Source organism: Alligator mississippiensis, chromosome 1, assembly GCF_030867095.1.
Source record: "Alligator mississippiensis isolate rAllMis1 chromosome 1, rAllMis1, whole genome shotgun sequence".
NCBI classification, from domain to species: Eukaryota; Metazoa; Chordata; order Crocodylia; family Alligatoridae; genus Alligator; species Alligator mississippiensis.
Window position 1 is genome coordinate 101619816 of NC_081824.1, and position 27387 is coordinate 101647202.

Here is a 27387-nt window from a genome sequence, read left to right on the forward strand (position 1 = left end):
TAGAAAGACCCTTGACACTGTTTCCCACATTATCATTAACAAGCAAAGGAAATACAGGCTAAATGAAAGTACTGTAAGGTGGGTACATAACTGACTGGATCATAGCGCTGAATGAGCAGTCATCAATGGCTCACTGTTTACCTGGCAGGGAGGTTCTCCAGGGTTCTGTCCTGGGTCCAATGTTGCATAATATTTTCATTAATAAATTGAATGGTAGGATCAAGTATACACTTAGGAAATTTGCAGATGACACCAAATTTGGCAGAGTTGTAGGCACTCTGGAGGGCAGGACCACATCTGTCACTTTCTCATTTATACATCTGGGCTTTCTTTTACCCTGACCCCATATAGAGATTTCCTCTCCCTTGGCTTATCACTAAGACTACCATCCTCTCTTCCTCCTCTGAAACGTGCTATCACTAATATGTAAATTAATAATGGCATGATGTACAAATGAGACTACTTTTGTAGTAGTAGTACCCTATGGACTATTTTTTTAAATCTATTTATAGATATAAAAGAATAACATGCAACTGCTCATATAAAAACAAGTCCATAATTTGCTGTATTATCAGCACCCACATCCCTTTACAACTTGTTATCTGTTACTTTTCTTGCACTGTTAGTTCCTTCATTCAAGAGCCATGCTGCTACATTACATGTAGACAGAGAACAAGTCTAAGTAGTTCCAGTCATGACTTTTGCCTCTGTAGGCTTACATAAAATAAATATTGGCAATGTCTCTATCTAGAGATAGATACCTTATTCTGGAGTTTCATTATACCTTCCTTTAGCTTTGAAGCTGAGTCTGACCAAAATGTAAAAAACTCTGCATTGTGGATACTGGGACTCCTGTAGGGCTGCGCAAACAGTTATTCCATGTGACAGGGTTGGGAGAGGGTGTGTGTGTGTGTGTGTGTGTGTGTGTGTGTGTGTGTGTTTCACATTTTAAAACCAGATACCATGGTGAAAACAACAGGCACATACAGTTAGTAGGAAATTTTGCATGTTCCAAATCTTTAATTTTGAATCCATAGTTTTGTGCACTTTAAACACTATAAGGGGGAAACATTTTTCTTTCTGTTCAGTCCACTTTCTCCTACTGGGAATGGGATATTAGTTTCTAGTAGGATTGGCAAGCTGGTCGATTGACCGATCAAATATTGTCAACTGACCAGTCAACTGACTGCATAATTTTTTGACCAGCCAAAGATAATGGCAATTTTTTTGTTGTTTTCTTGACAGAAATATGATTTTTGGATATATTTCTTAATGGAAAAATTGTGCTTTTTCTGTGTTTTGTTTGGACCTATTGGCAATTTTTTTACAATTTTAACTGATATTTGACTTGTCAATTGACTGAACTTTATTTGACCAGTCAAATACCCAGCCCTAGTTTATAGTTCTGCATTACTATCCCAGAGGCAGTTGAAGGGCAGGTCTTTCATTTTCTCCTTAAGAGCCATGTCAAACCTCTCACTCTGTGCCACTGTCATTATCATTTTCCAGTCTCCCACGGTGCCTGGGGAGGGAAGGAGGCAGAAAAGATGCATTAGTGCATACCTGCTGCTTACACATTTTGTTGTATTTTGGAAGAAACCTGTGTCTGGGGGAAACTGCTATGAGTGAGGACAGTTCCTCAACTGCTGAAGTGTAACGCCCTATAATAGTGGTGACCAACCTTTTTGCCCAGTGGGCTGGATGGTCAGTACCTAATCTGTCCATTTGGTGGTCCCCATCCAGCACCTGGTCAGGCACATCTGGGCCCCAACCAGCTGTGCCAAGAGAGGCAGAGGGAAGCCCAGCCCTGATCCAGCCATGTGGTGGAAAGGGACTTTGCCCAGCCCCAACCTGGCTCTGAAGGGTGGGAGGGGTATGGTTTGGCCTATATCTGGCCCTGTGAGTGGAGGGGGCATGAATGGCTCCAATCTGCCATGTGGGACTTGGGATTTTGTCAGTGGAAAGGGGTAGCATTACTCGCCTGCTGCCAAATTTCCCACCCATGGGGAGTCCTGCAAGCTGGATACCAAGGCTCTGTGGACCAGATTTTTCCCACAGGCTGGAGGTTGAGCACCCCTGCTCTATGGGATTGGAAATGTGAAGAGGCAGGCTGCCAGAGGACCAAAGGATTAGGGGGCAGCTTGCAGGGCAAATATGGGGGTGGGGGAGGCAGGGAATAGTGGGGCCAGGCACAGGAGTCAAGGGTCAGGGGAGCAGGCACAGAGGGGCAGGAAGCAAGGGAGCATGTAGTAGGGTGTGAATAATTTTTATTCCAGGGCCTCATTTCCATCTACTTGGGATCACCGCCAATTGACCAATATCAGAAAAGAGGATTTGTTGTAAACTTTTGACACTTATTCATGACCCTCAAACTGAAAGTTTCCCATATAAGGAACACAAAATGAACTCCCATCTCTCTCTCACAGAGACAAGATGTTTGTTTCTTTGATTTGATTTTGTTTTGTTCTGGCTAGATTCACCCACACGCTGATTGGACTCCCACATGTGAAATTGCCACCAGCACAGCAGACCAGCTCTGTTCTGCAGTCCAAGTGCTCATCAATCCCACACAGGCTTTGATGCCCCAGTCATCATCATCACTGCACCTCAGAACCTTTTGGCAGCGCATTATGTGATATGACAAACTTCTCTAATATGGGCTTTGGTACTACTGAATACATCCTATTGGGCCTGAATGCTTAAGGATGCCTCACACAGCTCAAATCAACTCTGTTGGCTCAGTCAGCAAGAAGCTGCAAGTACTTTCAAGAGGGAATACTGCTTCCAATTAGATAACAGTTCTTTTACCTGAGCCGAGCAAGCCCTCTGCCTGGGTCAGGAAGTAATTCTAGGAGGGGCTGCCATGGGAAGTACTGTGGTACATTCCTCAGCAAGATTACAATATCCCTCATTCCCAGAATAGAAATGACCAGATGAAGGCTCTCTGATCTGATATTAGTTCAATAACCCTGTCCAATCTCTCCACCTCCTGCAAGGTAAGAACAAATTCTTTACTGAATTCACTGATGCTTGTGCATGCTATAACCCCCTGGGGGCACTGAGGGCTGTGTTCTGGTTCCAGTGTCTATCCCTGGCACTGCTGGGTTGGCCTGAACCTCACAGCTCTGTCTGGCCACTCTCTAGATCAAACAGCTCTATCACAGACCATGGCTCTGCCTAACTGCTCTCTAAAAAAACTAAGCTGTATCTTCCTCTTCCCTGGACCGTTCCCCAGGGTCACACCTCACAGTTCATAAAGTGGTCCTACCCCAGGCTCCCCTCTTTGTTTTGGGATAACCATCACTTCATCTAAAAATGTGGGGCGCAGGCAGCTTTTCTTTGGGAGGGACACCCCCCTTCTCCACCATTTTGCAACTATCAGTCTCTTCCCACAGGCAGAAGGGCAGAGACTCCTTTCTCCACAGTCTCAAGTCAATGAGAGCTTTTAGTGTCAGGCCTGTATCACCTTGTACCAGGCAAAAAGTTCCTTTTAACTTTTGGGAAATGGTATTTGAGACACTGCTACATGGATATTAAACCCTACTTTCAAATTTTATCCCCCACAAAGTCAGCTGTTCCTAGGGCACTGACCATTCGCATTGGATGCGTCTACAAGTTTCCGTATGATGACATTGCTATGGCTCTGTGCCTCAGGACTTCCTTTTGGAAGTACTAAAGCATGGCGCAGCATGGGCGGTTACTGTGCCATGTGTGCAGCGCATAGTTAGATTTCACTGCTAAGTTGACATAGCAGCACACTATAACTGGGGAGTGCACTGCTACAGCAACATAGCTGGCAATCACATGTAGACCCATGTGATTGCTACATCACCGTAGTGCACCATATGGCAACATAGCATGTCACTACGTCACCATAGGGCAATGTGTAGACATGCCCATTGTGATTGGAAGTTGTCAGAGCTAAGCTCTACTTTTTGTGAAAAGATTTCATGGGTTGAATACCTGACTGTATTTAGCTGTATCTGCCTTACCTTTGCGAAGAAATTGTCCTTTGCTTTTTTCTACGAGAGTGTCTGGCAGGAACTCATAGTTTGCTCTAGGATCTCTTTTCATGTTTTCAAATGTAGCCTGCTCCACAACAGAGTCCAGTTCCTTTTCACTCAGTTGCTTGCCTAAGAAGTTGCAGATTTTCAGCACAGCACCTCTGAGATCCTACAAACAGGATTGTTATGTACTTTAAAAAAATTTTAAATCAAAATAATACAATGATAGGAAAAAGAATAATAGGATGTTGTAATGACCTCAGATCAGTATCCTAGGCCCAGCTGGTCCTGGTTCGGCAAACAGGGTAACCAGTCCCCTGAGGCCACAAGCAACTGCTCCCAGCCACTCCAACCTAAATAAGGCTAGGCCCAGTCCACAGTACTTTGTCTGATACAAAGCCAGTACCATCAACACAGCCTGATGCTCAACCCTGACCCCTCTGCACTTCCTTGACTCACTTACTGGAGCTCTGGCTCTTACCACTGGTATACTTTGACTTCAGTACTGACTTCCCTGTGAATGCAGTCCCTAGACTTCACCTGAATATTAGGCAACAATCCCTGACCACCCAAGTTCCTGTCCTGAACAGGAGATATTTAAACAAGAATGGAAATCAAACCACCTTTGTGTGTCCTGCCATCATTTGAGAGGTTTCTCATAGCTGCCAGATTTGTGTCTTTGGGGTTCATCTCAGATCTTTCTTTCAGAACCAGAAGCAGAAAGTCTCAGCATTTCAGGAACAGGAAAACTTCATGAAGAGTGTACCTTGCTTCAGATATTAGCCTTTACATTATTCCTTTCAGCTTCCAATGTCAGAAGAAATGCTGCTGCTTCTTCCCCTGTTTAACTCAGACATTCTTAAGCCTTGCTATATTTTTAAGTTCAATTAAAATCAGGTTTAAATTCATGTAGTTCAGCAAGTGGAAACTCTTGAGTCTAAACTCTTAAATAGGTTTATACTTGTCATTTGTGCTCCTTCTGAAGGTAGTAAGAAATCAGAAAAAGAAGTGCTGATTGGAAAAGGACAATTCGTTCCTAAATAAAATGTAAATGTTGAAGCTGTTTTCATAGAATCCTACAAACAGAGCTGGAAGGGACCTCAGGAAGTACTCAAGGCAGGACCATCTCTGACTAAACTGTCCTAGTGAAGTGTTTATCTAACCTGCTTTGAAAAGCTTCCAAGGATAGAGGTACCACAACCTCTCTAGGTAGCCTGTTCCTGTGTTTAACCATCCTCAGGTGATAGTACTGGATTTCAGGGATTTTTTTAATAGATGTTCTTACTGGTTACATTATCAAAACAGTTATTAAAGTGTTTAATTTATTCAAGCCTAAAATAATTAAAAAAAAATCACTACAAATGACACTAGTTCTTCAGGAGAAAGGGGTTGTTTCACAAAAATATACATATATATTTTTTTAAAATGACAATTACAAGTCTCTCAATTAAAATAATTTGATCAGCTTGAGTTTATAGTAAAAATTCTCATTTCTCTTAAAAGAAGAGAGCCAAAAGGTAAGTTTGAAAGGTGTTGTACTACTATGCAGACAACAGATGAATAAAGCAAGGTAATTAGCTAACTGTCCCTAAGTATCCTATATGTTGTCAATAAAAAACAAAGACAACCTCATGCAATTGTCTCCATTTATCTGATTGTCACAGCAGTGGTAGACTCTATTTTTGTTTTCTTTTTCTGTGCTCTCAAAGTATTGCATCAACACTGATTGTTTTGTATTGTTTATCAGGTCACGTGAACCATGTGTAGGAGCAACCCACATTTTGTTAGGCATTGACAAGGTAGAAATTAGAAAATCATTCTTTTCTTTTCTCCATTTCACTGTCAAATTGTGTTAGTTATACAAGACGACAAACTCATTACAAGAGCTGGTCAAACATTTCAGTGGCCAGTTTTTATAACTTTTTCATTTTTCTTGCCGAAAATGTATTTTCACAGACATTGTCTCCCACATCCCTCCTGCCTTCATTTTATTATTATTCTTTGATCAAGAACCTAAAATGACATTTTTTTGAATTTTTGAGGATTACAGACTAAAAACTCAAAATATAAAGTTTGCAAGAGAGTTTCTTGCAAGCACATTTAACTGAAACTTTTTACAGGGGAATTCATCTTTTCCAAACCAGCTCAATTTGTGATTTATGCCAAAAATCATAAATTATTTCTAAAGCATGGGCACATTCTACCCTCTCAGTAAGTTTGGGCAACACACTTTAATAGATCCTATAGGACTCTTTAAGCATTTTACAGTATATAGCATTGTATAAAAATACAGAGAAAGAGTCCTTGGAGTAGGAAATAGAACCAAGGCTTCCCCCCAGCTACTTGAATACCTAGCCACCAAGCTAGAAAAGTCGTACCTCCTCTTTCCATCGGATTTTCCACCAAAGCCAGATAGCCAGGGGGCGGATGCTAAGTGACCCAGAGTGGAGGTGACTACCCCCGCCACCCCACACTGCCGAGCCACTCCAGCTTTCCCTGCAAGGAGCACGCCCCAGGGTAAGTGGTGCAGAGAAGCCTCGGAGAGCCACAAGTACCATGCTGGCGAGCCACATGCAACTCATGAACTACAGTTTGGCTACCAGTTTGGCTACGGCATGTGCAAAAGCAGAACTCTGGATAAATAGGGAATTATCAGGCAAACAGCTCAGAGGTGGTGATTTTGTCATACCCCTGCAGATAACTGGGACCAGCTTGAGTTAGTCAGCTAGTAGCTGGCCTAGCCAACTTGAGACCAGTTAGCCTGTCTGCTGCCCTGATGTAGAACACCTCTTTAAACAATGTAAGGTACAGCCCATTGAAAGTTAAGGGTTTAACTCCTATTTGGCATGTAAAAGCCCATTGATTTCAATGAGATTTTAGGTATCTAAGTATTTTTGTGACACAATGCATTTGCTGACTACCTGGCTACATTTTTGTTCATTAGCCTCACTCACCTTCTTCATCTCCTCAAAGGTAAGGAAGAGAATATTGAAATCCTCTCTGTGGGTATACCAGCCTCTGACATGATCCAGCCAGGAGCTATAAACCACTTATGAAAAAGAACAGTAATAAAAATAATACATTTAATAATTCCCAACAGAAGACTAGTTAAACTATCATTGTTATCAGGAACAGGCTATGGAAGCAATTTATCACATTTTCTCTTCCACATGCTGTGCTTAATTCCCAAATAACTGCCAGATAATTAATTTCATTTCCCATTTTGATTCACAGCCTTATCTCAATATAACTTTCATCCTAAAACCATAGGCCAAGCAATGTCCATCTTTTAATCAAGGTGAATACAGGACAAGTTGTAAGTTTAGAGATTCAGTCTGCTACATGATAACTACAACTGGTTGTACTTTCAGCATACATTTGAATGGCATCCTGGAACATACATTTTATCCAGGATAATATATTTACACTCACATTTATGCTATCATATTTACTTTTGGAGAGCCACTAATCTCAAGTCTAGAGTTAAATTCCCTTCTGTTATTATCCAAAATCCCTGGTTATCTGGTAATCTTGACTAAATTCCTTAAAGAATCTTTAGCCTTTTTAGCACTGTCACATGGCAAACTGAAGAGTTTGCAGCAGTTTCAGCAACAACAGAATATTTTTTGATTTAAATATGGAATGACCATAAAAATAAACACTAAAGATTCCCTGTTTTTATTGATATGGTTAATAAAGGCTATTTTGATTTAACTTAAATGTTACATTTTCAGAGTCATATGCTGTAGGAGTAAAACTATGGTGCTGTGAGGGTGTTATAAATCTCAGATATAAAATAAATAAGTAATTTTTTGATTGACCACAAGAACATGAGCCTTCAGTGTGATGCTGTGGCTAGTAAAGTGAGCAAAACGCTGGCTTGCATCCATAGATGCTTCTCAAGCAAATCCCGAGACGTCGTTCTCCCATTGTACTCGGCCTTGGTGAGGCCACAGCTGGAGTACTGTGTCCAGTTTTGGGCTCCACAATTCAAAAAGGATGTGGAGAAGCTGGAGAGGGTGCAGAGGTGAGCCACGTGCATGATCAGAGGTCAGGAAAATAGACCTTATAATGAGAGGCTGAGAGCCATGGGACTCTTCAGCCTGGAAAAGCATAGACTCAGGGGCGATCTGGTGGCCACCTATAAGTTTATCAGGATCTGGGGGAACGTCTGTTCACCAGAGCGCCCCAAGGGATGACAAGATCAAACGGTCACAAACTCCTCCGTGACTGATTCAGACTGGACATAAGAAAGAACTTCTTTACTGTCCGAGCCCCCAAGATTTTGAATAGACTGCCACCAGAGGCGGTTCAAGCACCCACTCTGAACACCTTCAAGACACATTTGGATGCTTATCTTGCTGGGATCCTATGATTCCTGCTGACTTCCTGCCCCTGGGGCAGGGGGCTGGACTCGATGATCCTCCAGGGTCCCTTCCAGCCCAAATGTCTATGAAATCTATGAAATAATAGTAAAATGAGAATAGGGGGACAGTCAAGGGCTTTGCTTATGGGGAGGTGAGATAGGATGTGGCATTACAGCATAAAGGTGATAGTTGTGTGTTCAAACTAACACTGGTAGTACTGGGATTCCTAGAAAAAAAATTGTAGTTTCCTTCCAGAAAACTACTGCAGTGTTTTTTTCTGCAGCGTGTATCTTCATTTGAGAACTCTTATCTCGGCACATAGGTGCTGAAATGTATTTCAGTCCTCATTTTAAGTTTCAGACAGAGCATCCAATAGAGATACACAAAGGAACCTACCTGATTGGTGTGAGGCGCGGGGCTATGCAGCTCCTGTGAACTGTGCCAGCTACTGTTTTCACCCCAGCCTTAAACCCAAGTTTTAGGACTGGTGAAGTGGGGAGCATGATTATGCTTTCTGACTCAATCTTTTATGTATGCAGGTAAAGTTTAAACTGGGTTCTGCTCAGGGAGAACAACTGGGCCTTTTATCTGAAAATGAAACCTTACCTTTCCCTGAAAGAAACCTTTCCATTAAAGTATTCAAATCTGGTATTGTCTCAAGGGCAAGCATGAACTTGGAAAAATGAAAATAAGAAACCATGACATCCTTAGGGTTCCTGGCAACATAAATCACCTGCAAAAAATTAACAGTCTCAAATATATCAGGTGGACATAATTAACCTAAATATTTGGGAGTTGTAACTGTTATTATTACAAGTAATACTAAATATTGCTACATATACTACAAAGAATTAAACACATAACTACATGTTTCTTGTAATAGTTAACTATGTGTTTTGTACCTTTGCCAGCTCTTATACAAAAAATACTATCATAATTTTTTAAAATCCCACATAACCTCACGCATGTGCTTAAATGCATACACTAAAGTCGTGTCATTGATACTACTCATCTGTGAGGGACAGATAGCTTCACAAATATGCACAGAAGTGAGCAAACATTTCTTTCTGTTTGTGTGCATTTTTCCCACCAGAGAAGAGGGCCACAAACATTTTAAATCTCTGGAAACATGAAGCAGTTTCTGCAGGATTTTCTGCAGGAAAAATAAAGCAGGTCAAAGAGATGAGTATTCTGGGAGCCTTATTTGAAACCTGGGGACAGAAACTTCCCTTCATGGGAGATCTGAGGGAAATTCTTGAAACAGGCATTGTGTCAACCAACCCACTAAAATCATGTCAGGCCAGCACTGCACACCTGTAGCATAAGGGCCTCTTGTTTTAAACTAAGAAAAGCACCACAAGAGTGAAGGCTGTGCTCAGGGTCATTATGAGAGCCTTCCTCTTCAGTGGTATCATCACATGGTTGGTCCTCTTGCCTTTGACAGGACCTGAGGGGAAGGAATGGAACCTTAGAGGAACCCAAGATCTCCATTGCATATGGAGGGGAGAAGATTCACATCTGGAAGCCCTGCTGGGGAGGATGCTCTTCTGAAGAAAGAAAGAAGTTGTGCTTGGAAATTAAGGTGTACAGATCATGGCACCTACTTTTCCTCTTCTGTTTCTCAGACCTCTTGGAACTAAATAGTAAGGCAGGTGGGTGAAAAAGAGACGAGGTGATGGCAGATTGGCTAAATCCAGATTCTTTACATTGCACTCCAGCCATGGGACTCTATCCATTATTACAATATCTTCTGTTCCATTGCGATGGCCTTCGTAAAAAATTAAACTCAAAATATTCTGCGTCCACACAGTTCCTGAGAAGGAAATGAATTTCTGATGAGTATTTTTTAAATTAAGGGTAATAATTCCCGAGAAATATAGCAACCCTGTTCCTACTGCACCTAAACAGCACTAATAGCTTTTAGGCATCCAACTCTAAATTAAATCCTATTCCACCCTGCCTGAGTCCAGGGTTTTTTTCAGGCAAAAATACATTAACAGCATTGAGAGGAGGAAACAGAACTAAGGTTCCTTCCCACCATTCAGAGAAGTGCCTGCTTCATTGATCTACAGTCAAACTCCATCTTGCTTGTCTCCTTCAAGCTAAAAAATTGACAGTCTCTTCCATGCAGTGGGCCATAAGAACATAAATGTCATTTACTGGGGCCATTTGGCCTAGTATTCAGTCTCAAACAGTTGCAGTGCAGATGCTGAGAGGCAAAGTGAACAGGGCATGTCCAGATTCTTTCACTCCCTGCTCCTCTGCCATTGCAGCTTCCAGCAATTACTTGATGTCCCCTAATTCTTGTAGTTTGAAAAAGAAATAATAAAACCCTGTATACTTTCTATGCATCATTTAATATTTTGTAGACTATCACAACATTCATCAAGCATTTCTTTTCTTCTCTAAATTTTAAAGTCCTACCTTATTTTGTTTCTTTAAACATGGAAGCCCTCCCTTACCCCTCATTATTCTTGATGCCCTTTGTACTGGGTTATGCCTCCTGTAGCCTGACCTGGAAGCCAGCTTCTAGGCCTGTGCGAAGCAGCAAGTATTCACTTTGGATTCAGATTCAGCTGATTCAGAGGAGAGTGATTCGATTCAGAGATTCAAATCACTGTCCTGATTCAATTCGGTCAAATCAGAGCCAAAAGATTTGGCACCGCTTCAGAGATTTGGCCATAGATTAAGCAGGCAGCTGACACAGGTGCCTTCAGTTGGTAAGTCTGTTGGGGTTGGGGAGAGAAGGAGCATAGGGGAGGGAGGGATTGGAACTGAGGCTGGGACAAGCTGCCCGGCTGGGGTGGGAGAGGCACATTACTCGGGGAGAGGAGTGGGGGAGTGCAGGATGTGCCGGCGCGGCAGTGCTGAGAGTGGGGGCTCTACCTTACTACTGCTTGCCCAGGGGAGGGAGGCACGATGCAGGTGCGGCTCGCTCCAGGTGGAAGGAGGCAAGTGGCAGCAGGGCATAGACCCCACTCCCAGCACTGCAGCACCTGCCTCCCATGTCCCTCCCCTCTGCACCAGCTGGAAAGCGGCAGCAGTGCAGAGTCCCCCGCTTCCAGTGCTGATGCAGGTGTGGCAGTGCTGGGAGCAGGGGCTATGCCCTGCTGCAGCTTGCCCCCTTCAGCCCAGAGCAAGTCATGCCACCACCATGCCCCTCTCCCACCCCTCACCAGCTGGGCAATTGGCAGCAGGGCAGAGCCCCCGCCCCCAGTGCAGCTGCACCTGCATCAGCGCTGGGAGCAAGGACTCTTTGCTGTTGCTGCTAGCCAGCTGGCTTGGAGGGGTGCAGGTGGTGGGCACGGCATCATTGGGACTGGGGACTATGCCCTGCTGCTGCTTGCTCCCTTCCACCCGGAGCGAGCTGTGCCTGCATCCCACCTGTCTCCCACCCCAGCTGGGCATCCCACACCCCCTCTCCACCTCCCCAAGTTCTATGCCCCCCACTCCAGCTGAGCAACTTTTCACAGCCCCAATTCCTCCCTCCCCCATGCCCTTTCCCTTCCCCCAACGCCAACAGACTTACCAGCTGGAGGCAGCCGTGTCAGCTGCCTGTTTAGTCTATGGCCAAATCTTTTCTGAATCTTTTTCCAAATCGATTCAGATACTTCAAATCAATTCAGAGCTTTTAACTCGTCTCCCAATTCAATTCAGATTCAGAGATTCAGTCCTCAAATCAGGCCGAATCTCCTCCAAATCGAATCAGCTACTGAAGCTTCGCACAGCCCTACCAGCTTACTCATAAAGGTCAGTCTGCTCTTAGTTCCAGTTTCCAGTCCATTTACCTTACAAATAGAAAACTTATCCCCACAGCAAACAAAGCAAGCAACAGCATAAACAAATGTGCAAATTACAAACCACAAGTAAAACCTCTAGTCTTTCCTCAGACCTTGAGACCTCTGATCCCTTTATCAAGAACAGATGTCCTAACACTGACTAGTCCTCCAAGTTTATGTCACCTGTGACTCAGTGAGCATGTCTACACATGCAATTAGTGCACATGAATAAACTCCAGAGCTTATTGCTCCAGAGTTTTTTGCTTCCAGGTGTGCCATTTCATAGTTTCATAGTTTCATAGCTGGTAGGGTTGGAAGGGACCTGAGCAGATCATCAACTCCGACCCCCTGCCATGGCAGGAAAGAGTACTGGGATCAAACGACCCCGGCAAGGTGTTCATTTAGCCTCCTTTTAAAGACCCCCAGGGTAGGAGCCAGCACCACTTGTCTTGGAAGATGGTTCCAGTTCCTAGGCACCCTGACAGTGAAGTAGCACCTCCTGGTGTCTAATCTAAATCTACCCTCTGCCAGCTTGTGGCCATTATTTCTTGTCACTCCTGGTAGTGCTCGGGGGAACAGGGACTCCCTCAATGACTGCTGGTCCCCTCTGACTAGTTTGTAAACAGCCACTAGGTCCCCCCTCAGCCTTCTCTTGTGGAGGCTGAACAGGTTCAGGTCCTTAGCCTTTCCTCATAGGGCCTGCCCTGCTGCCCCCTCATCATGTGTGTGGTCCTCCTTTGGACCCTCTCCATGTTGCCCACATCCCTTCTGAAGTGCAGCACCCAGAACTGGACCCAGTACTCCAACTGTGGCCTGACCAGTGACGCATAGAGGGGGAGGATCACCTCCTTCGACCTGCTTGAGATGCATCTGTGGATGTATAACAAGGTACGGTTGGCTTTTCTGACTGTGTCCCCACACTGTTGGCCCATATTCATTTTGGCATCAATAATGACTCCAAGATCCTTTTCTGCCTCTGCACTGACGAGAAGGGAGTTCCCCAGCCTGTAGGTATGCTGCTGGTTCTTCCCCCCCAGGTGCAGTACCTTGCACTTGTCAGTGTTGAAACTCATCCTGTTCTCATCCGCCCACCCCTGTAACCTGTCTAGGTCCAATTGCAGCCTATTCCTCCCTTCTAGTGTGCCCACTTCCCCCCACATCTTAGTGTCATCTGCCAATTTGAACAGGGTGCTTTTTACACCCTCGTCCAAGTCACTGATGAAGATGTTGAACAGTGCAGGCCCAAGGACCGAGCGCTGGGGGACCCCACTGCCCACATCCCTCCAGGTCAAATAAGACCCGTCCACCACCACTCTCTGGGTGTGGCCCTCCAGCCAGTTAGTGACCCATTTGACTGTGTAGGTGTCGATGCCACAGTCCCCTAGTTTTTTTATGAGAATGGGGTGAGAGACAGTTGTTTCAGCCACCTGGGGAGGGTTCAGGGATTGAGAGTGTGGTCGGGGGTAGAGAGGTAAGAAAGATTTATTGACTTAACAAAAACACAACTACATGTAGTAACAAGGCAAACAATAACAGACAAAAGCAATTCATGTCAGCAACTTATCAGCAGTTCCTTCTGATACCTGATACACAGCAAGCTTCTCTTTCTACAAAGTTTAGCGAAGTCAGGCGTCTCTGATCAGCGCTGTCCGAGGGGTACTGGGAAGGACCCTGGAATGCAGTTCTTGGGCTCTTCAAGGTCCACGGGCCCAGTGATCTAGGCAACAGCTAACTAATCTTTTCCACAGAGCTGTATTTTCTTTCTGAATGGTTTCTAGATATTCTAGCTAATTTATAGCTTCTGAATGGTTCTGATAATGAACGACTACTCAGATTCTTTTTATTTCAACCGTCTTTAGATTGACCAATAGCAGTACAAGGCTTTCATGTGTTTGATAAGGTAATTTTAACTGCACCACAGGGCTTTATTACTTCTAGGCTTTGCTAAATTTACTAGGCTTTACTTTATACAAGGCTTCACTACATCTTAAACTTTAATTAGGCTTTTAGCAACAACATACAGCTTAATAGCTAAACGAATACAGGAAAATACTTGGTCCAATCTTCATAGAGCCTTCAGCAAGCACTTTTATTACACAGACATAATTTCAGCTGTCACACTCTACTCTTTGCTTGTTGAAGCACTATGATAGCTATAATTGTGATGCTAAAGCTACATACGCTACATTGGGAAATGGGAAGGATTTATAAATTTAACTTGCATAGCATGAACAGATTTACAACAACAACGATTAAGACACTATTTAGCTGTTGCCACTAGGGCAATGCAAAATACTATGATGCTTAAGATGGTTAGCTACGTAGTTGAGGTGACACTTAGTGATACACGAATAGTACAGATTACATCATGCTATTCACATGGCTCAGGCACGTTGACAGCTAGGCTGATGATTCGCCCACCATCTCGAACAAGGAGCACTGAGTGCTTTGCCAAGCCTTTGCTTCAAGGCTTTGCAGCTTATTTTTTACTCCATTCTAGTTTTTTAACTGTGGCATGTCTACACCTGATATATGGGGCGATGCAGATTTTAGTTTCAAAGGCGTTTTTTTCTTAGCCTCGTGTTTAGCAAATAAGCAGTGGTTTAGTGTTTAGCTTTTACTTCCTGTATCAGGAATGAACATTTTCTCTTATTACAGCTTTCTCAAGTGGTAATTTAGGTACTTTGATAGAGCTATTTTTCTTAAATGTTGCAGGCATCTCATGATTCTTTAAGCCAGGGGGCTATTCTCTATTTTTAACATTGTTTATTACTTGGGAAAAATGCATATTCAATGATAATTGAACTTGTGCACAAGCAGTACTCCAAGTTTGATTTTTTGTCTGCTTTAAAAGCAGCGTCTATCATGACTTGGGCAAGACGGGCTGTTTTTAATTTTACATTAGTTAGCAATTTGTCAGTGTTCTCTAACATTTTTCTTTCAAGCATGCTTCTCCTAGTGAGCAGCCCTACCGCCTGTCGGAGATTGGCTACTCTTTCAGTGTTTTCAGGCAGTGAACAACAAAGTATTTAGGAGGGTTGGGATTTTAACTTGTAAATTCCACCAGGGTGTGGAGTTATATACGTGTGGTGTCGGGGCCTCCCGTGGGGGATGGCTAGAGATAGTAGTGAATACTCCATTTTCTTACAAATTACATTTATTTTTCCTTCTTTGGAAGCTTGTAACTATGCTTCACTTCCCAGAGAGGGAAAGAGCTCTCACTGTCGCTCATGGGGACAACGCTGTATCAGATTAATAAAACGGCATTGCTCTGGCAGAATCATAGCACTAATTTGCTTTAAAATCTCTACTGGTATAAAAGGATGAGGATAAGTGTTGCAGACTTGCGCATACAGCTTCCTTTTAGTTGTATTAAAGTGGGTACCATTCTACTATGCCTCTGTGTAGGTATGATTCACAAACTATGTAATCATTTTGTTTTAACTTGTAATGAGCTCTCCTACCTGGTGGGCTTCACACCATCATTGGAGAGTGTTGTCAGCCATAGGAATGGGAGGGGGCAGATTCTCCCATAAATGCAATGGCTCGAGAGGCTGAACAGATGCAGAATGCACTATTGGGGACACAAACTCAGGGACGTTTTGCTCAACGGGGTTCTCCTCAGGAAGTATGTAACAACAAACTTTTAAATGAGCAGAGCTACAACAATTACCTCCCCTCTCACAATTAGCCATTCTAGCCTTCAGGTAGGGAATGTACTCGAGGTAATAACTGGTGCCACAGGTGCACTGACAGTTACTGCCTTGCTAATTAACTATTCTGTTTTTTCTATTCAGAGACTAGGACTTCACTTGCTCTGGGGTGGCGGGTTTCTTTTAGTATGGATACTGCAGCTAGACTACATGAAGGCTATTTGAACGTGTTTCTGGGGGATGCTCTTCAGGGTCAAGCCACTCTTTGAGGTCTTCAGGAGCAAGTTTATTAATATCTGGGTAATAAGAAGGATAGTAGAAACACCCTACTCAGGAAATACAACAAGGCATTAATAAAAAGAGTACATTCATAACAGTCTACTACTTTATGATGCTAGTCGATTCAGACCAGTGACAAAGCAGTACTCATTTTCAGTGGCAAGCTTAATTAGGAATGGTTATGGCTGCACTTGTGGACAGATTTAATCTGTAGGAACAAGACAGCAAGAAGCTTAGCTCCCGTAAGATGAATTTGACTTAATACTCACTATTTATTATGCATACTTTTTGCTAATAGTGTTTCCTTTCATTTATCTCTCTGAGGATGCTTCACTACTACTTGATCTCCTGCCTGGAGCTTTCTCGGGTCATTAACCTAGGTCTCTCTACTGCTGGCTCGCGGGGACAACCCAATTTAAAGGCCTGTTGCATAGGGTTACCTCTTAGATGGGGTTGGTTATTGGCTCAATTGATAGCTCGAATCAGGTGCAAGTCTTAATCTTTAAGAGCCTGGCTAGCAGCTAACCACAAATTGCACTTGAGGATGCCATTGGCTCACTCTACTAATCCGTTAGACTGCAGATGGTATGGGATGTGATATGTTTATAACATGCTATGTTTCGCAGTTTATTCATACAAAAGATGGTTGCAGAAGTGAGGGCTATTATTGCTGTGTAGGTTTATAGGTGGTGGATACACAGCTAGCAAAGTTTCTAGTGCTGCACAAGTGTCTTGGGCTGTAGCTCTCTCTGAGGCATGGGCAAACATTATTTTTGTGATAACTTCTACAGCTACAGACACATATTGTTGCTTTCAGGAAGTCTGAGGGAGGGGGCTTATGAAATTATATTGCCATACTTGCCACGCTACCTTTCTTTCACGTAATGACAATGGGATAGTCGTGCAGGGTTTTAGTCACATTTTTACCTCACGGCAAGTGATGCATGCGTTGACTATTTCTTGTGCTTCTTTCTTAGTTACATGAATGCCCCAAGATGCGGCCAGGTGAGTGGTTCCATCATGCCCGGGGTTTCTATGTTGTCGATGTAGCCATTCTGCAGCTCATTCTCCAGGTGTACAGCGAGAGGAGAAATTGGGTAACGATGGACTAGCTGCTTTATTTTTTTCTTCAACATACAAGGTTTCAGCACTTTCTTCTCTTTTTAGCTGATCAACTCGCTTATTCCACTTCCATAGTTTCATAGTTTTGTTGGCTACAAATGTCCAACTCAGGATCCTTAAAATTATGGTTTATTAGGTGGATTGAAACCCTGTAATGAAGTCAAATCATAACCTTGGGGCTGGTCCCCTCACACACACACACATGCACATGAGACAGTGTCAAAGGCCTTCTTAAAGTCCAGAGACACTACGTCCATGGCGACACCATCATCCAGGGATTTAGTTACCTGGTCATAAAAGGCCATCAGGTTGGTCTGGCAGGACCTCTCAGCGAAAGGTAAAAGTCTTTTCTCCAACAGGTTGGCTGATCTCCTACATTGGGCTTTAAACTAACTCAGTCCGGGGACAGGGAGGAAGAAGAAGGAGAACATCAGGAACCTGCAATCCATGGGATGGCCAGCAGTACAGCACAGGTAAGCAATAAGCAGGTAAGCAATAAGGGGCCCATGGGCATCAGAGCCGGGGGGCAACAAAGGCACCAGTCACAGGGCTCAAGTGCCTATACACCAATGATAGGAGCATAAGGAACAAGCAGGATGAATTAGCACTCCTGCTTGCAGAAAATACTTACGACTTAGTGGGGTTAACAGAAACCTGGTGGGACTCTACCCACGACTGGGCAGTACATATTGAGGGCTATAAGCTGTACAGAAAAGATAGAGTGGGGAGCAGAGAGGGAGGGGTTGTGCTCTATGTCAAGGAGCATTATACATCAACCCTTATCAAAATGGAATTGGAGGAGGAGAAAGTAGAAAGATTGTGGGTTAGGATACATGGACGTCAAAGGGAAAGAGATTTGGTGGTAGGGGTCTGTTACAGACCCCCACACCAAGGGGAAGAAATAGCAAAAAACATGTCATTGATATTAACGGATTTCATCCACACAGGTTTATAACATTGGATGCTTTCTGTCAATGCTGGTAGTGATGGGATAGCAGCTGTTAAGGGGTCAGTATTAGCATTCAAATCTTGAAAGTCAATAGACAACTGCCACTCTCTATTTGGCTTGTGCACTGGCCACACTGGATTGCTAGACGGAGAATGGGTTTGGGTAATAGTCTCACCTTCCAACTGCTGACTTATGATACACTGGATAGGCTGAGTGGCCTCGGGGGGAGTTCGATACTGGGGTTTTTCTAGTCTTTTCATGGGAGGCAGGGTTAGTGGAATCATGCTACATCGAGTTACAACTGTTATAGCTGTTTCTTCTGTTTCTCGGGGAGGCACTGCACACTCAAATTGCTAATTCTCTTGTTTAAGGGCAAACTGCTGTGTTCTTAGTACATTAAGTCTTAGTAAGCTTGGTTCCCCCTTTAAGTATTACTGTGGCCGCTGTTACCTTAGAGCCATTAGGTAACATGAAGTTTGCTCAGACTAGATGTCCTGGTCGTCTGGTGCCTCTGACTCCATTTACTTGATGAGGGGTTTCTTTCTTCCCCTTTCAATTTGCGGAATCTAAAATGCAAATCTGAGCACTAGTGTTTAATAGCATATTAATTGACTTTTTACTTTTATTTAATTGCATCTGTACAGGTATTCAAATTAAGGGGCTAATATTAACTTTAGATACTGGTCCCTGACTTGCTACTGCTCCCATTATGGCCCCTTTCTTTGGGGATTGGGCCTGCTGGACTTTCTAGGCTACGTGATCAGGCGGGGTAAAGGCTGGCCTGCAGGTGCCTGGGAAAATGTCAACAGTTCTGGCCTTTCGGGCAGAGAATCCCTTCGGTGACCCTGCTGGTGGTGCTGATGGCTCTGCTTTTGGGCTTGCTTTTTTGTTGCAGTGTTTAGCCTACAGCCCTCACAAAACGTTGGTGGGCACTCTATTAATTTGCATTGTATTAAAACTGGCAGCTAACAAGTCAATTTTGCTTGCGGGGTTTTGGGCCATCCTTCTCTATCTTTTTCCAACAATTCAGGGGGATTAGGGGGTTTGTCTTTTGCTGAGGCCATCACCATGGCCTTGGCAGTTCTTGCCGGCTTAGTCAGCTGTGACTTCTGCAAAATGGGTAGAAGCTGCACTAATCGCCGGATCGCATCTCTTACCGGGTGATCTACCGCCTCTGGCACCAAGGCCAACAAGGCCAAAGTGCACTCTGTTGGTGCTCGTCGGCAAAACCTCCTCCACAGCGGTGCTGTCACAACCTCTGCATCTGGCATGTGAGTCTAAACTGCTGCATGAATTATTTTAGTTAACACCAATTGATACAAGCAGCGGACAGCGTCTTCTAAATTGGCTCATGCCCGAGGGGCAGGGCTAAGCTTTTCTTCTATATTACCATAACTGGCTGCAGTGGCTTGGAGTGCAGCAGAAAACAAAGTAACATTTTTATTACCTCTTGCAAACTGATTTAACTGGAGCTTGGGGTGCAGAATGATTTGGGCTGCTTCGGCTCTACTCACTGAAATTGCAGAAGCTCTTTCACTATACATTTGAACTAGCCAATCTATCACTGGTTCTCCTGGCTTGGACTTATGCTGTTCTTGTATATCTCTTATTTCCACCCGGGTAAACGAATGTAGCTCTGTTCAGGGATATTCTCCTTGCGGTCCTGAATGGGTTACTACCACAGGGAAGACCTGGCTAGGTTCCTCTCTCTGGGCAGGGACATATGGGGGCGGTTCAACACTAGGCTCATCATCAGTCTCTTTCTCTCCATTTTTCTAGAGCTTAACTTCTGCTCTCTGTCTATAAAGATACTGTTTGATCTTGTGGGAGGATGGCTCTACAGTCTGTGCTAACTGCACCCTCTTCTGGAGGGAAGCAGCCATGCACGCAATCATAATTTTTCTCTCTCTCTCTTTTAAAGTCTCCAAGAGGCTCTGAGCGGCTCGCGCTGCCTCACATGCCACGCTGTTGGAATCTCTCACATCTTCTAACTCTTTACTCATCTCGGTGACCTTTTCCTGGAGCTGGGTGACTTCTTCAGCCCCTAACCACAGGCATGTTGCCAGCAGCCATGACAGGCAAATCTTTCTGGGCTTACCCCGGGCAGCAGTGGCAAACCTAGCCTAATGATTGGGTACAGTTTCCGGGTTACTCTAGGCAGGTCTTAACTTATCCTTATCCCACCCAGGATTCTCTATCCCTGTTACCTCTTTAAGCAAAGCCAGTAATAGGGCCCATGCAACTCCCTCCATTTTGCCCTTTCTCTCTGGACCAGAGCCTCTCAATCCTGTTTGTGATGTCAATTTATGTCACCTGCAGAGGGTTTGGGGCTTGAGAGTGTGGTCGGGGGTAGAAAGGTAAGAAAGATTTATTGACTTAACAAAAACACAGCTACGCATAGTAACAAGACAAACAATAACAGACAAAAGTAATTCACGTCAGCAACTTATCGGCAGTCCCCTCTGATTCCTGATACACAGCAAGCTTCTCTTTCTACAAAGTTCAGCGAAGTCAGGCGTCCCCAATCAGCGCTGTCCAAGGGGTACTGGGAAGAACCCTGAAATGCAGTTCTTGGGCTCTTCGAGGTCCACAAGCCCAGTGATCTAGGCAACAGCTAACTAATCTTTTTCACAGAGCTGTATTTTCTTTCTGAATGGTTTCTAAATATTCTAGCTAATTTATAGCTTTTGAATGGTTATGATAACGAACGACTACTCAGATTCTTTTTATTTCAACCGTCTTTAGACCGATCAATAGCAGTACAAACCTTGCATTCTTTTGATACGGTAATTTTAACTGCACCACAGGGCTTTATTACTTCTAGGCTTTGCTAAATTTACTAGGCTTTACTTTATACAAGGCTTCACTACATCTTAAACTTTAATTAGGCTTTTAGCAACAACATACAGCTTAATAGCTAAACAAATACAGGAAAATACTTGGTTTAATCTTCATAGAGCCTTCAGCAAGCACTTTTATTACACAGACATAATTTCAGCTGTCACAACAGTGTTGAAGGCCTTCCTAAAGTCCAGAAAGACTACATCCACTGCTACCCCTCCATCTAAGGATTTTGTGACATGGTCATAGAAGGCCACCAAGTTGGTCTGACAGGACCTGCCTCAAATGAACCCTTGTTGGTTGCCCCTAAGCATAATCTCCCTTGCTGGCCCCTCACGGACATGCACCAGGATAATTCTCTCAAAAAGCTTACCCAGGACCGAGGTAAGACTGACTGGCCTATAGTTTCCTGGATCCTCCTTACTCCCTTTTTTGAAAATGGGAACCACATTGGTCCTTTTCCAGTCCTCTGGCACCATGCCAGAGCACCATGAGTGCTCATAAAGCCATGCCAGGAGTCCCACAATAACCTCTGCTAATTCCTTCAGCACTCTGGGGTGGAGATTGTCAGGACCAGCTGATTTAAATGCATCCAGTCCCTCCAGAAGTTCCCTGACTAGGTCCTCACTGACCCTAGGCCTAGGCCCTAGGTGCCTCCCCTGGGACCTATGGGGGTCCTGGGGGGGGGGGGGGGCATGACCCGGTCCCTGATCAGAAAAATGGAGGCAAAGAAATTGTTAAATAAGTTAGCTTTGTCATCTGTTGTGACAACCAGATTTGGACATGCACCCAGGAGCAAACAACTCTGGTGCAATTAGCTGTGGAGTTTATTTATGTGCAGCACATGGAGCCTGGTCAGAGCAAGCCCATCTGGCAGGCAGCCCCAGGGGTCAGCCTGCCATCTCAGGGCTGCTTTAGCTGGCTTTAATGTGTTGTGGAGGATATGGTTGGGGTATGAGGGTGCTTCAATGTGGAGCTAGCTCACAGGCAGCCCCAGCACTGAAGCAGCTTCGTGCCCCAGCCAGCCAGTGTGTGCTGCTTTGCATGAAAAAAACTCTGCAGTAGGGGAGTACTTGTAAATAAAGTACTAGCCTACTCCAGAGCTCAGTTGTTTGTGCCCTAATAGGAGCACACGTGTAGATGTTGAGACATTTACTGTGCAGTTAATTAGTCAACTGTGAAGTAAATATCTCATGCAGATCTGCCCAGTTCCTTTTACGTTAGTTCCCTTAGTCTCACTTATGCTAGTTTGGCCTAACTTAAAGCTAACACAGCTAAAAGCCTACTCAAGTCGCTATAATGCAAGCTAAAAGGATTATAACTCAACACAAAGGTCTACAAATGCTAAGGCACTACCAGTGTTCTCATCTCCCCTGCTTTTACCTATAACACACTACAAGAGGTAGTTGGCATTTCTGGTGTTTGTCTCATACTTGTGCATGAGCATCTAAAGTGGCAATCTTGGTCTGGACTAGAGATTTTGGGGAATCTTTAGGTAAATGCTTGAAAAAGTAGAGGGCAGGATTTGATGCCCTAGGAAGTCCCTTCCAGATCTAGTGCATTTTCTTGGTAGCTGTCCTGGGAAATGGTAGATGTGGTTCAAACTCCCTCAGGATAATGGGAGCTTAGAACCCTGTTTTGCATTTCCTCATATCATACCCAAGGGAGGTGACTAATCCACTCTGCAATGAAATTTAAAATCCAAAATCAGCTAAAATTCGGCATCTTCCATGTTTCAGGGGTGTACTTGGTAGCCATGTTTTGGATTTTAAACTTCATTGCAGAACAACAAGGAAGTTTTTTTTTGTCTCCCTGCCTGCCATCTGACACCTCCAGGAAAGGAATTCTACCTGATCAACACATCAAAGAGCTACTCAACACAGCTCGCAAAGACACTCATGGACCCTGAGGGACAGACTTCCATCTTCAGCTCCCTCTGTGCAAAAATGAAGTTTATTTCCTACATATGGGGACTTTTTACCATCTTGTACCATCTACACTTTTCCCAGAGCCTGATGAAAAGACTTTGATCCTGAAAGCTTGCAGAAAAGGACAATTTTCTTGCAATTTTTCAGTTGGTCTAATAAAAGGTATCATTTTGGAACCAAGAGTTCTAGTTTTTTGTATGTCTTTTTGTCTCAGACCAACATGGCTACCAAGTACACCCCTCAATACATAACAGCCATTTACCAGGAAAAGAGCTCTGCATCCAGACATGAAATCTATCACAAACAGCTTCAGTCCTTAAAGGAGGAGGAAGCAGACCTTTCCAAACATACATACTTCAACAACTACTCTACAATCCAAGGTAATGTCATAAACTTCTCCAACCACACTTTCAGCTCAGCTAAGGTGTCTGCACTGTCCCATGGCCTTTCTTTTTCCTCTGCTTAACAAATGAAAACAGTGCAGCTATATAGAGGCCTTGCTTTTTTCTGCCACCTGATACTGAGGAAATATTCCCATGACAAGTGGCCATGCAATGACCAACCTGACACAGAAAAGGACACATACACAGTACAAAAAGAACAGCTCCTGGACTCCACCTGAGGGCCACAGCACCAACCTGGACCTGTATATAAACTGTTTCTACCTCCATACCCACTCAGAGATTGCAAACAACAACATTTACATTACAATCTCAATCCTGCTGAATGGACAGTCATGCTCAGCCTTAAATACAACCCAGATATTATCATACAACAGACTGATAAGGAGGACACCACTGATGCCATTGGCAAAACTGTACATCCAGGAAACTTGAGAGACAATTTTCCAACACAGAGTTTTACACTCTCCTGACAGAGGACCACATGGTACAAAACTAAAAGGATTTGGATAAACTCTTACAGGACCTACCTTGGGAAAGCCAGGAGAGGATAACTGTTTCCACTTCCCAGAAGCCCAACTTTCACTTGTTAGCCAAGATCCACAAACCTGGCAACCCAGGATGCCCCATTTCCTTTGGCACCATCATGGAACGAGTTTCTGGCTTCATGGATTCTACCCTATCCCATATGCTACTGAAGCTGCCATCAATTTGAAAGGCACAAACTTCTAGCTAACACCATATTAGCTACTCTGTACACCAACATCCTCCATGAAGGCAGATTATAAACTGTAAAAAATGTTATCTCTGGCAAGAAAAATACTACTGTTTCCATTATACACTACCACTTTGTCCTCACACACAACTATTTCAGGTTGAATGGCACTGAATGCCAACATAGTATGCCAACATACCTACAAGAGACTTTTAAGTCTGTTTCCTCCACACTGCCCTCTCATTCCCATGTTCTAATTAAGGAACATCAATATCATCTTCATTGTATGGACTCATGGGAAGGCCTCTCTAGAGAAATGTCATCAGGATTTTAACAACTTCCAGCCATTTATCAAATTAATTCTGGAATACTCCAGCTATCAAATTATTTTCTTGGACCCTACAGTGAGGTTTTGCAATGGCCACATTGCCCTCCATATTGTATCTGAAACAAATCAACCCCAAGACCTGCCTTCATGCCACCAGCTTTCATTCCAAACACACCATCAACTAACATTACAACCATGTCTGCTCTGATCCCACTGACCAGGATGCACATATTTAGGATCTGGAGTAGAGATCCCTACAGTTACAATACAACTTCAAAACTGTAGCCACTCAAGTCAACAAAGCCAGACTCAGACCCCATTCTGACCTGCTACAGTACCAACCCAGGGATAATATAGTTCCTGTGACTATCATTTATAGTCCCCAGCTTGAATACCTTGGACATAGCATTAATGATCTTCATCCCCTCCTGGAAAAGGATGACCATCTCAAATTGCCATGGGAGACAAACCAGTCATGGAGTACAGGCAGCACCCCAGCCTCAAACAGCATCTCTCAAGCAAGAGGCTACCTTGCTCCCAGTGTCACCAAGGCATCAGGCCTTGCAACAGACCCAAATGCCTTCTGTGCCCCAACAACAATACAGACCACATCATCACTTGACCAAATAATATGGATTAAAACATTCAAGGTTCATTCACTTGCAACTCCACCAGTGTCATATACACCATCACCCGCTCGCAGTACTCCTCTGCTGTCAACATTGAACAGACTGCGCAATCCCTACATGACAGAATGAATGAACTCCACTCTCACATCAGCTGCAAAAAAAACAAGCAAGCCTGTGGCAGGATCTTTTATCCTCTCTGGACAGTCCATTGATGACCTGAGGGTGGCTGTTCTCAGAAAGAAAACTTTTAAAAAACAATTTGAATGGGAAATTGCAAAAGAAACAGGGAACAAGGACTATGATGGATTCTTATCCGATTACCTGGGTTAGCTTTGATGACCCCTTTGTTCCTATAGGTTTACTGTTTGTTTATTTGTCTCTGCTACCGCTGCTCCCTTCCCCTTGCTCTCTTTTTCTTCCCCATCTCCCTGGTCCTTTGTATTCTAATTTGTCTCTCCTTCTTATACTCTGTTTTCTGCATGCCCTTTCATAGCATCTGACAAAGTAAGCTTCAGCATATGAAAGCTTTTGCTTATACACACACATCCATACACATACACTTTGATTGGTTTATAAGATGCAAATACACGCTGTCTTTCATTTCCTGGGCAAGTACTGTAACCACTATTGTTGTTGGGTAAAAAAATGCCCCCAAAGTAGAAAAGGATCCTGGGATAATAATGGTGGTATTTAATGTACATCTCAGCCCTGAAGGAAGGAGTCTACATATGCCTGTGGGTGGACTGTGGAAAGGTGACACTGACGTTAATACATCCTCAGTGCTTCAGCATGACTGTCCTAAAGAGAAATGACTGGAGGTTTTATGTAGTGCAGTCCCTGGCTTTACTTAAAGCCATCTGTACACTTTTGCTCGAAGATACTGTAGGTCCCCCTTGGTCCACCCATGCACTGGAATGGCTCCAGATCTGCCAGAGGGCCTAGACAGAGGACAAAAAATGCTCTTCCCTTCTGTGCAAGCTGAAGTATTCAAGGAAATCTCAGAAACACAAAGTTCTGTGCTCATGTGCAATTTCATTCTGGTCAGTACTTACAGCTTTCCTTCCTTCAGGTGGTAGCTATCATTGCTACCAGAATTTTGCTAATATATTCAGACAAAGGCAAATAAAGACATTAGGAGTAGTACAGAGGAAAATATGCCAGTATTACTATAGGAAAGATCTGTGAAAAGCCTATAGCAATTATTTTCTAGCTTAAATATGTTTGGTGTATAACCTGTAAAGTGTTGGCCCTTTGCCATTAATTAAACATAGGAATGTATTAAGTTAATACCTCAAATGAAAGGCTGGCAATTTGAAAGACTGACAGATGCTGACCTCTCAAAATGTGGCCTCTTGAAATGATGGAGTAAGGGGGAGGTGAATAAAGGTATGATAACAAAGCCAGGTTGACATGTTGTCAATGATCCTACCTGATTTGGGATATGTAGCTAGGAACACATCACTATCTCTGATTTCAAACTCCTCCAGTGAATCTATGCCTTCAGGTGTGACCAACTTTGCTGCAAAATAACATCCTCTGTGTTTGAACAGGTATTCTTCTGGGGGCTCCATTTTGTCTTGTATGTAAGGAATCTGGAGGTATGAGAACATAAGCTTATATCATTATTGTTTTTCTGTCATGTCTCAAAGTGACTACTTCAGTACGATGTGAATAAGAAAGTCCCTTGTCTGTTGGAATAATCAACATTAAAAAAAAAGAAAACAGCAGATTGTATTACATTACAAATGACTAAGGTAATTTGCCTCCTCACAGCCTCACAGGAGAGCTGAGACTCCTTACCAGCTAAGAACTGCTGCCCAGAGGGTTTTTCCATCTGTTGCCTCCTCTGTGAAATCCTATGAATTATGAACTTTCATTTCTACCCAGAAGAACTTTTACAATCTTTTCTCTGATGCCTGATGAAGATTGTTTGTGCCCAAAAGCTTGCAATTAAAGAATTTTTTTGGCAAAAATCTTGTTGGTCTAATAAAAGATATCACCTCTGTCCACAAGCCCCGATAGATTTTTCCTCTAGACCGATACGGCTCCAACCTGGATACCTGACAGATTGTATTACAGCATTTAAATGGTACGTTTAAGTAATGGCATGGAAACAAAAATAGTTTCCCTAAAAAAGGTTGCATATCCTGTTTCTTTATTTGTACAAAAAATACATTTGTGTTGCTGAACACCAAGACCATCAATGATCCACCAATGTAAACAGCATATGGAAAAAAAAAATCTTACCAAGCTTTTGGGTTTCGGGCTGAGGAAGCTCTGCAGTTGGTGTGTGCTCTTCCTGGATGGAATGAATAATAAAGAAGCCAGAAGCTGGGCTGGTATGCATGTGAGACAGGCAGTCAGTGAAGATGTAAACTGAGGAGTCAGTGAG

General features: G+C 43.6%; 1 protein-coding gene across 1 annotated transcript; it reads right to left on the reverse strand.

The window, feature by feature from the left end:
- Nucleotides 1–1000: 1000 nt before the first annotated feature.
- LOC102564405 (amine sulfotransferase) lies at nt 1001–27387 on the reverse strand. Its single transcript, XM_019479473.2, has 7 exons — nt 27243–27387; nt 26425–26587; nt 9976–10184; nt 8978–9104; nt 6959–7053; nt 3993–4173; nt 1001–1522 (listed from the first exon to the last, which is right to left on the reverse strand). The coding sequence occupies exons 2-7, from the start codon at nt 26564–26566 to the stop codon at nt 1398–1400; spliced, it is 879 nt and encodes a 292-aa protein (XP_019335018.1). The 5' UTR covers nt 26567–26587; nt 27243–27387; the 3' UTR covers nt 1001–1397.

What these genes read in the sequence shown, in the direction of transcription:
- LOC102564405 (XM_019479473.2), bottom strand. Translation starts at nt 26,566, where the DNA reads ATGGAGCCCCCAGAAGAATACCTGTTCAAACACAGAGGATGTTATTTT. An exon ending in AGCTACATATCCCAAATCAG is followed by an intron (nt 10,185 to 26,424) that starts GTAGGATCATTG and finishes TTTCCTTCTCAG; the next exon opens with GAACTGTGTGGACGCAGAAT. An exon ending in AAGGTTTCTTTCAGGGAAAG is followed by an intron (nt 7,054 to 8,977) that starts GTAAGGTTTCAT and finishes CTTTTTCATAAG; the next exon opens with TGGTTTATAGCTCCTGGCTG.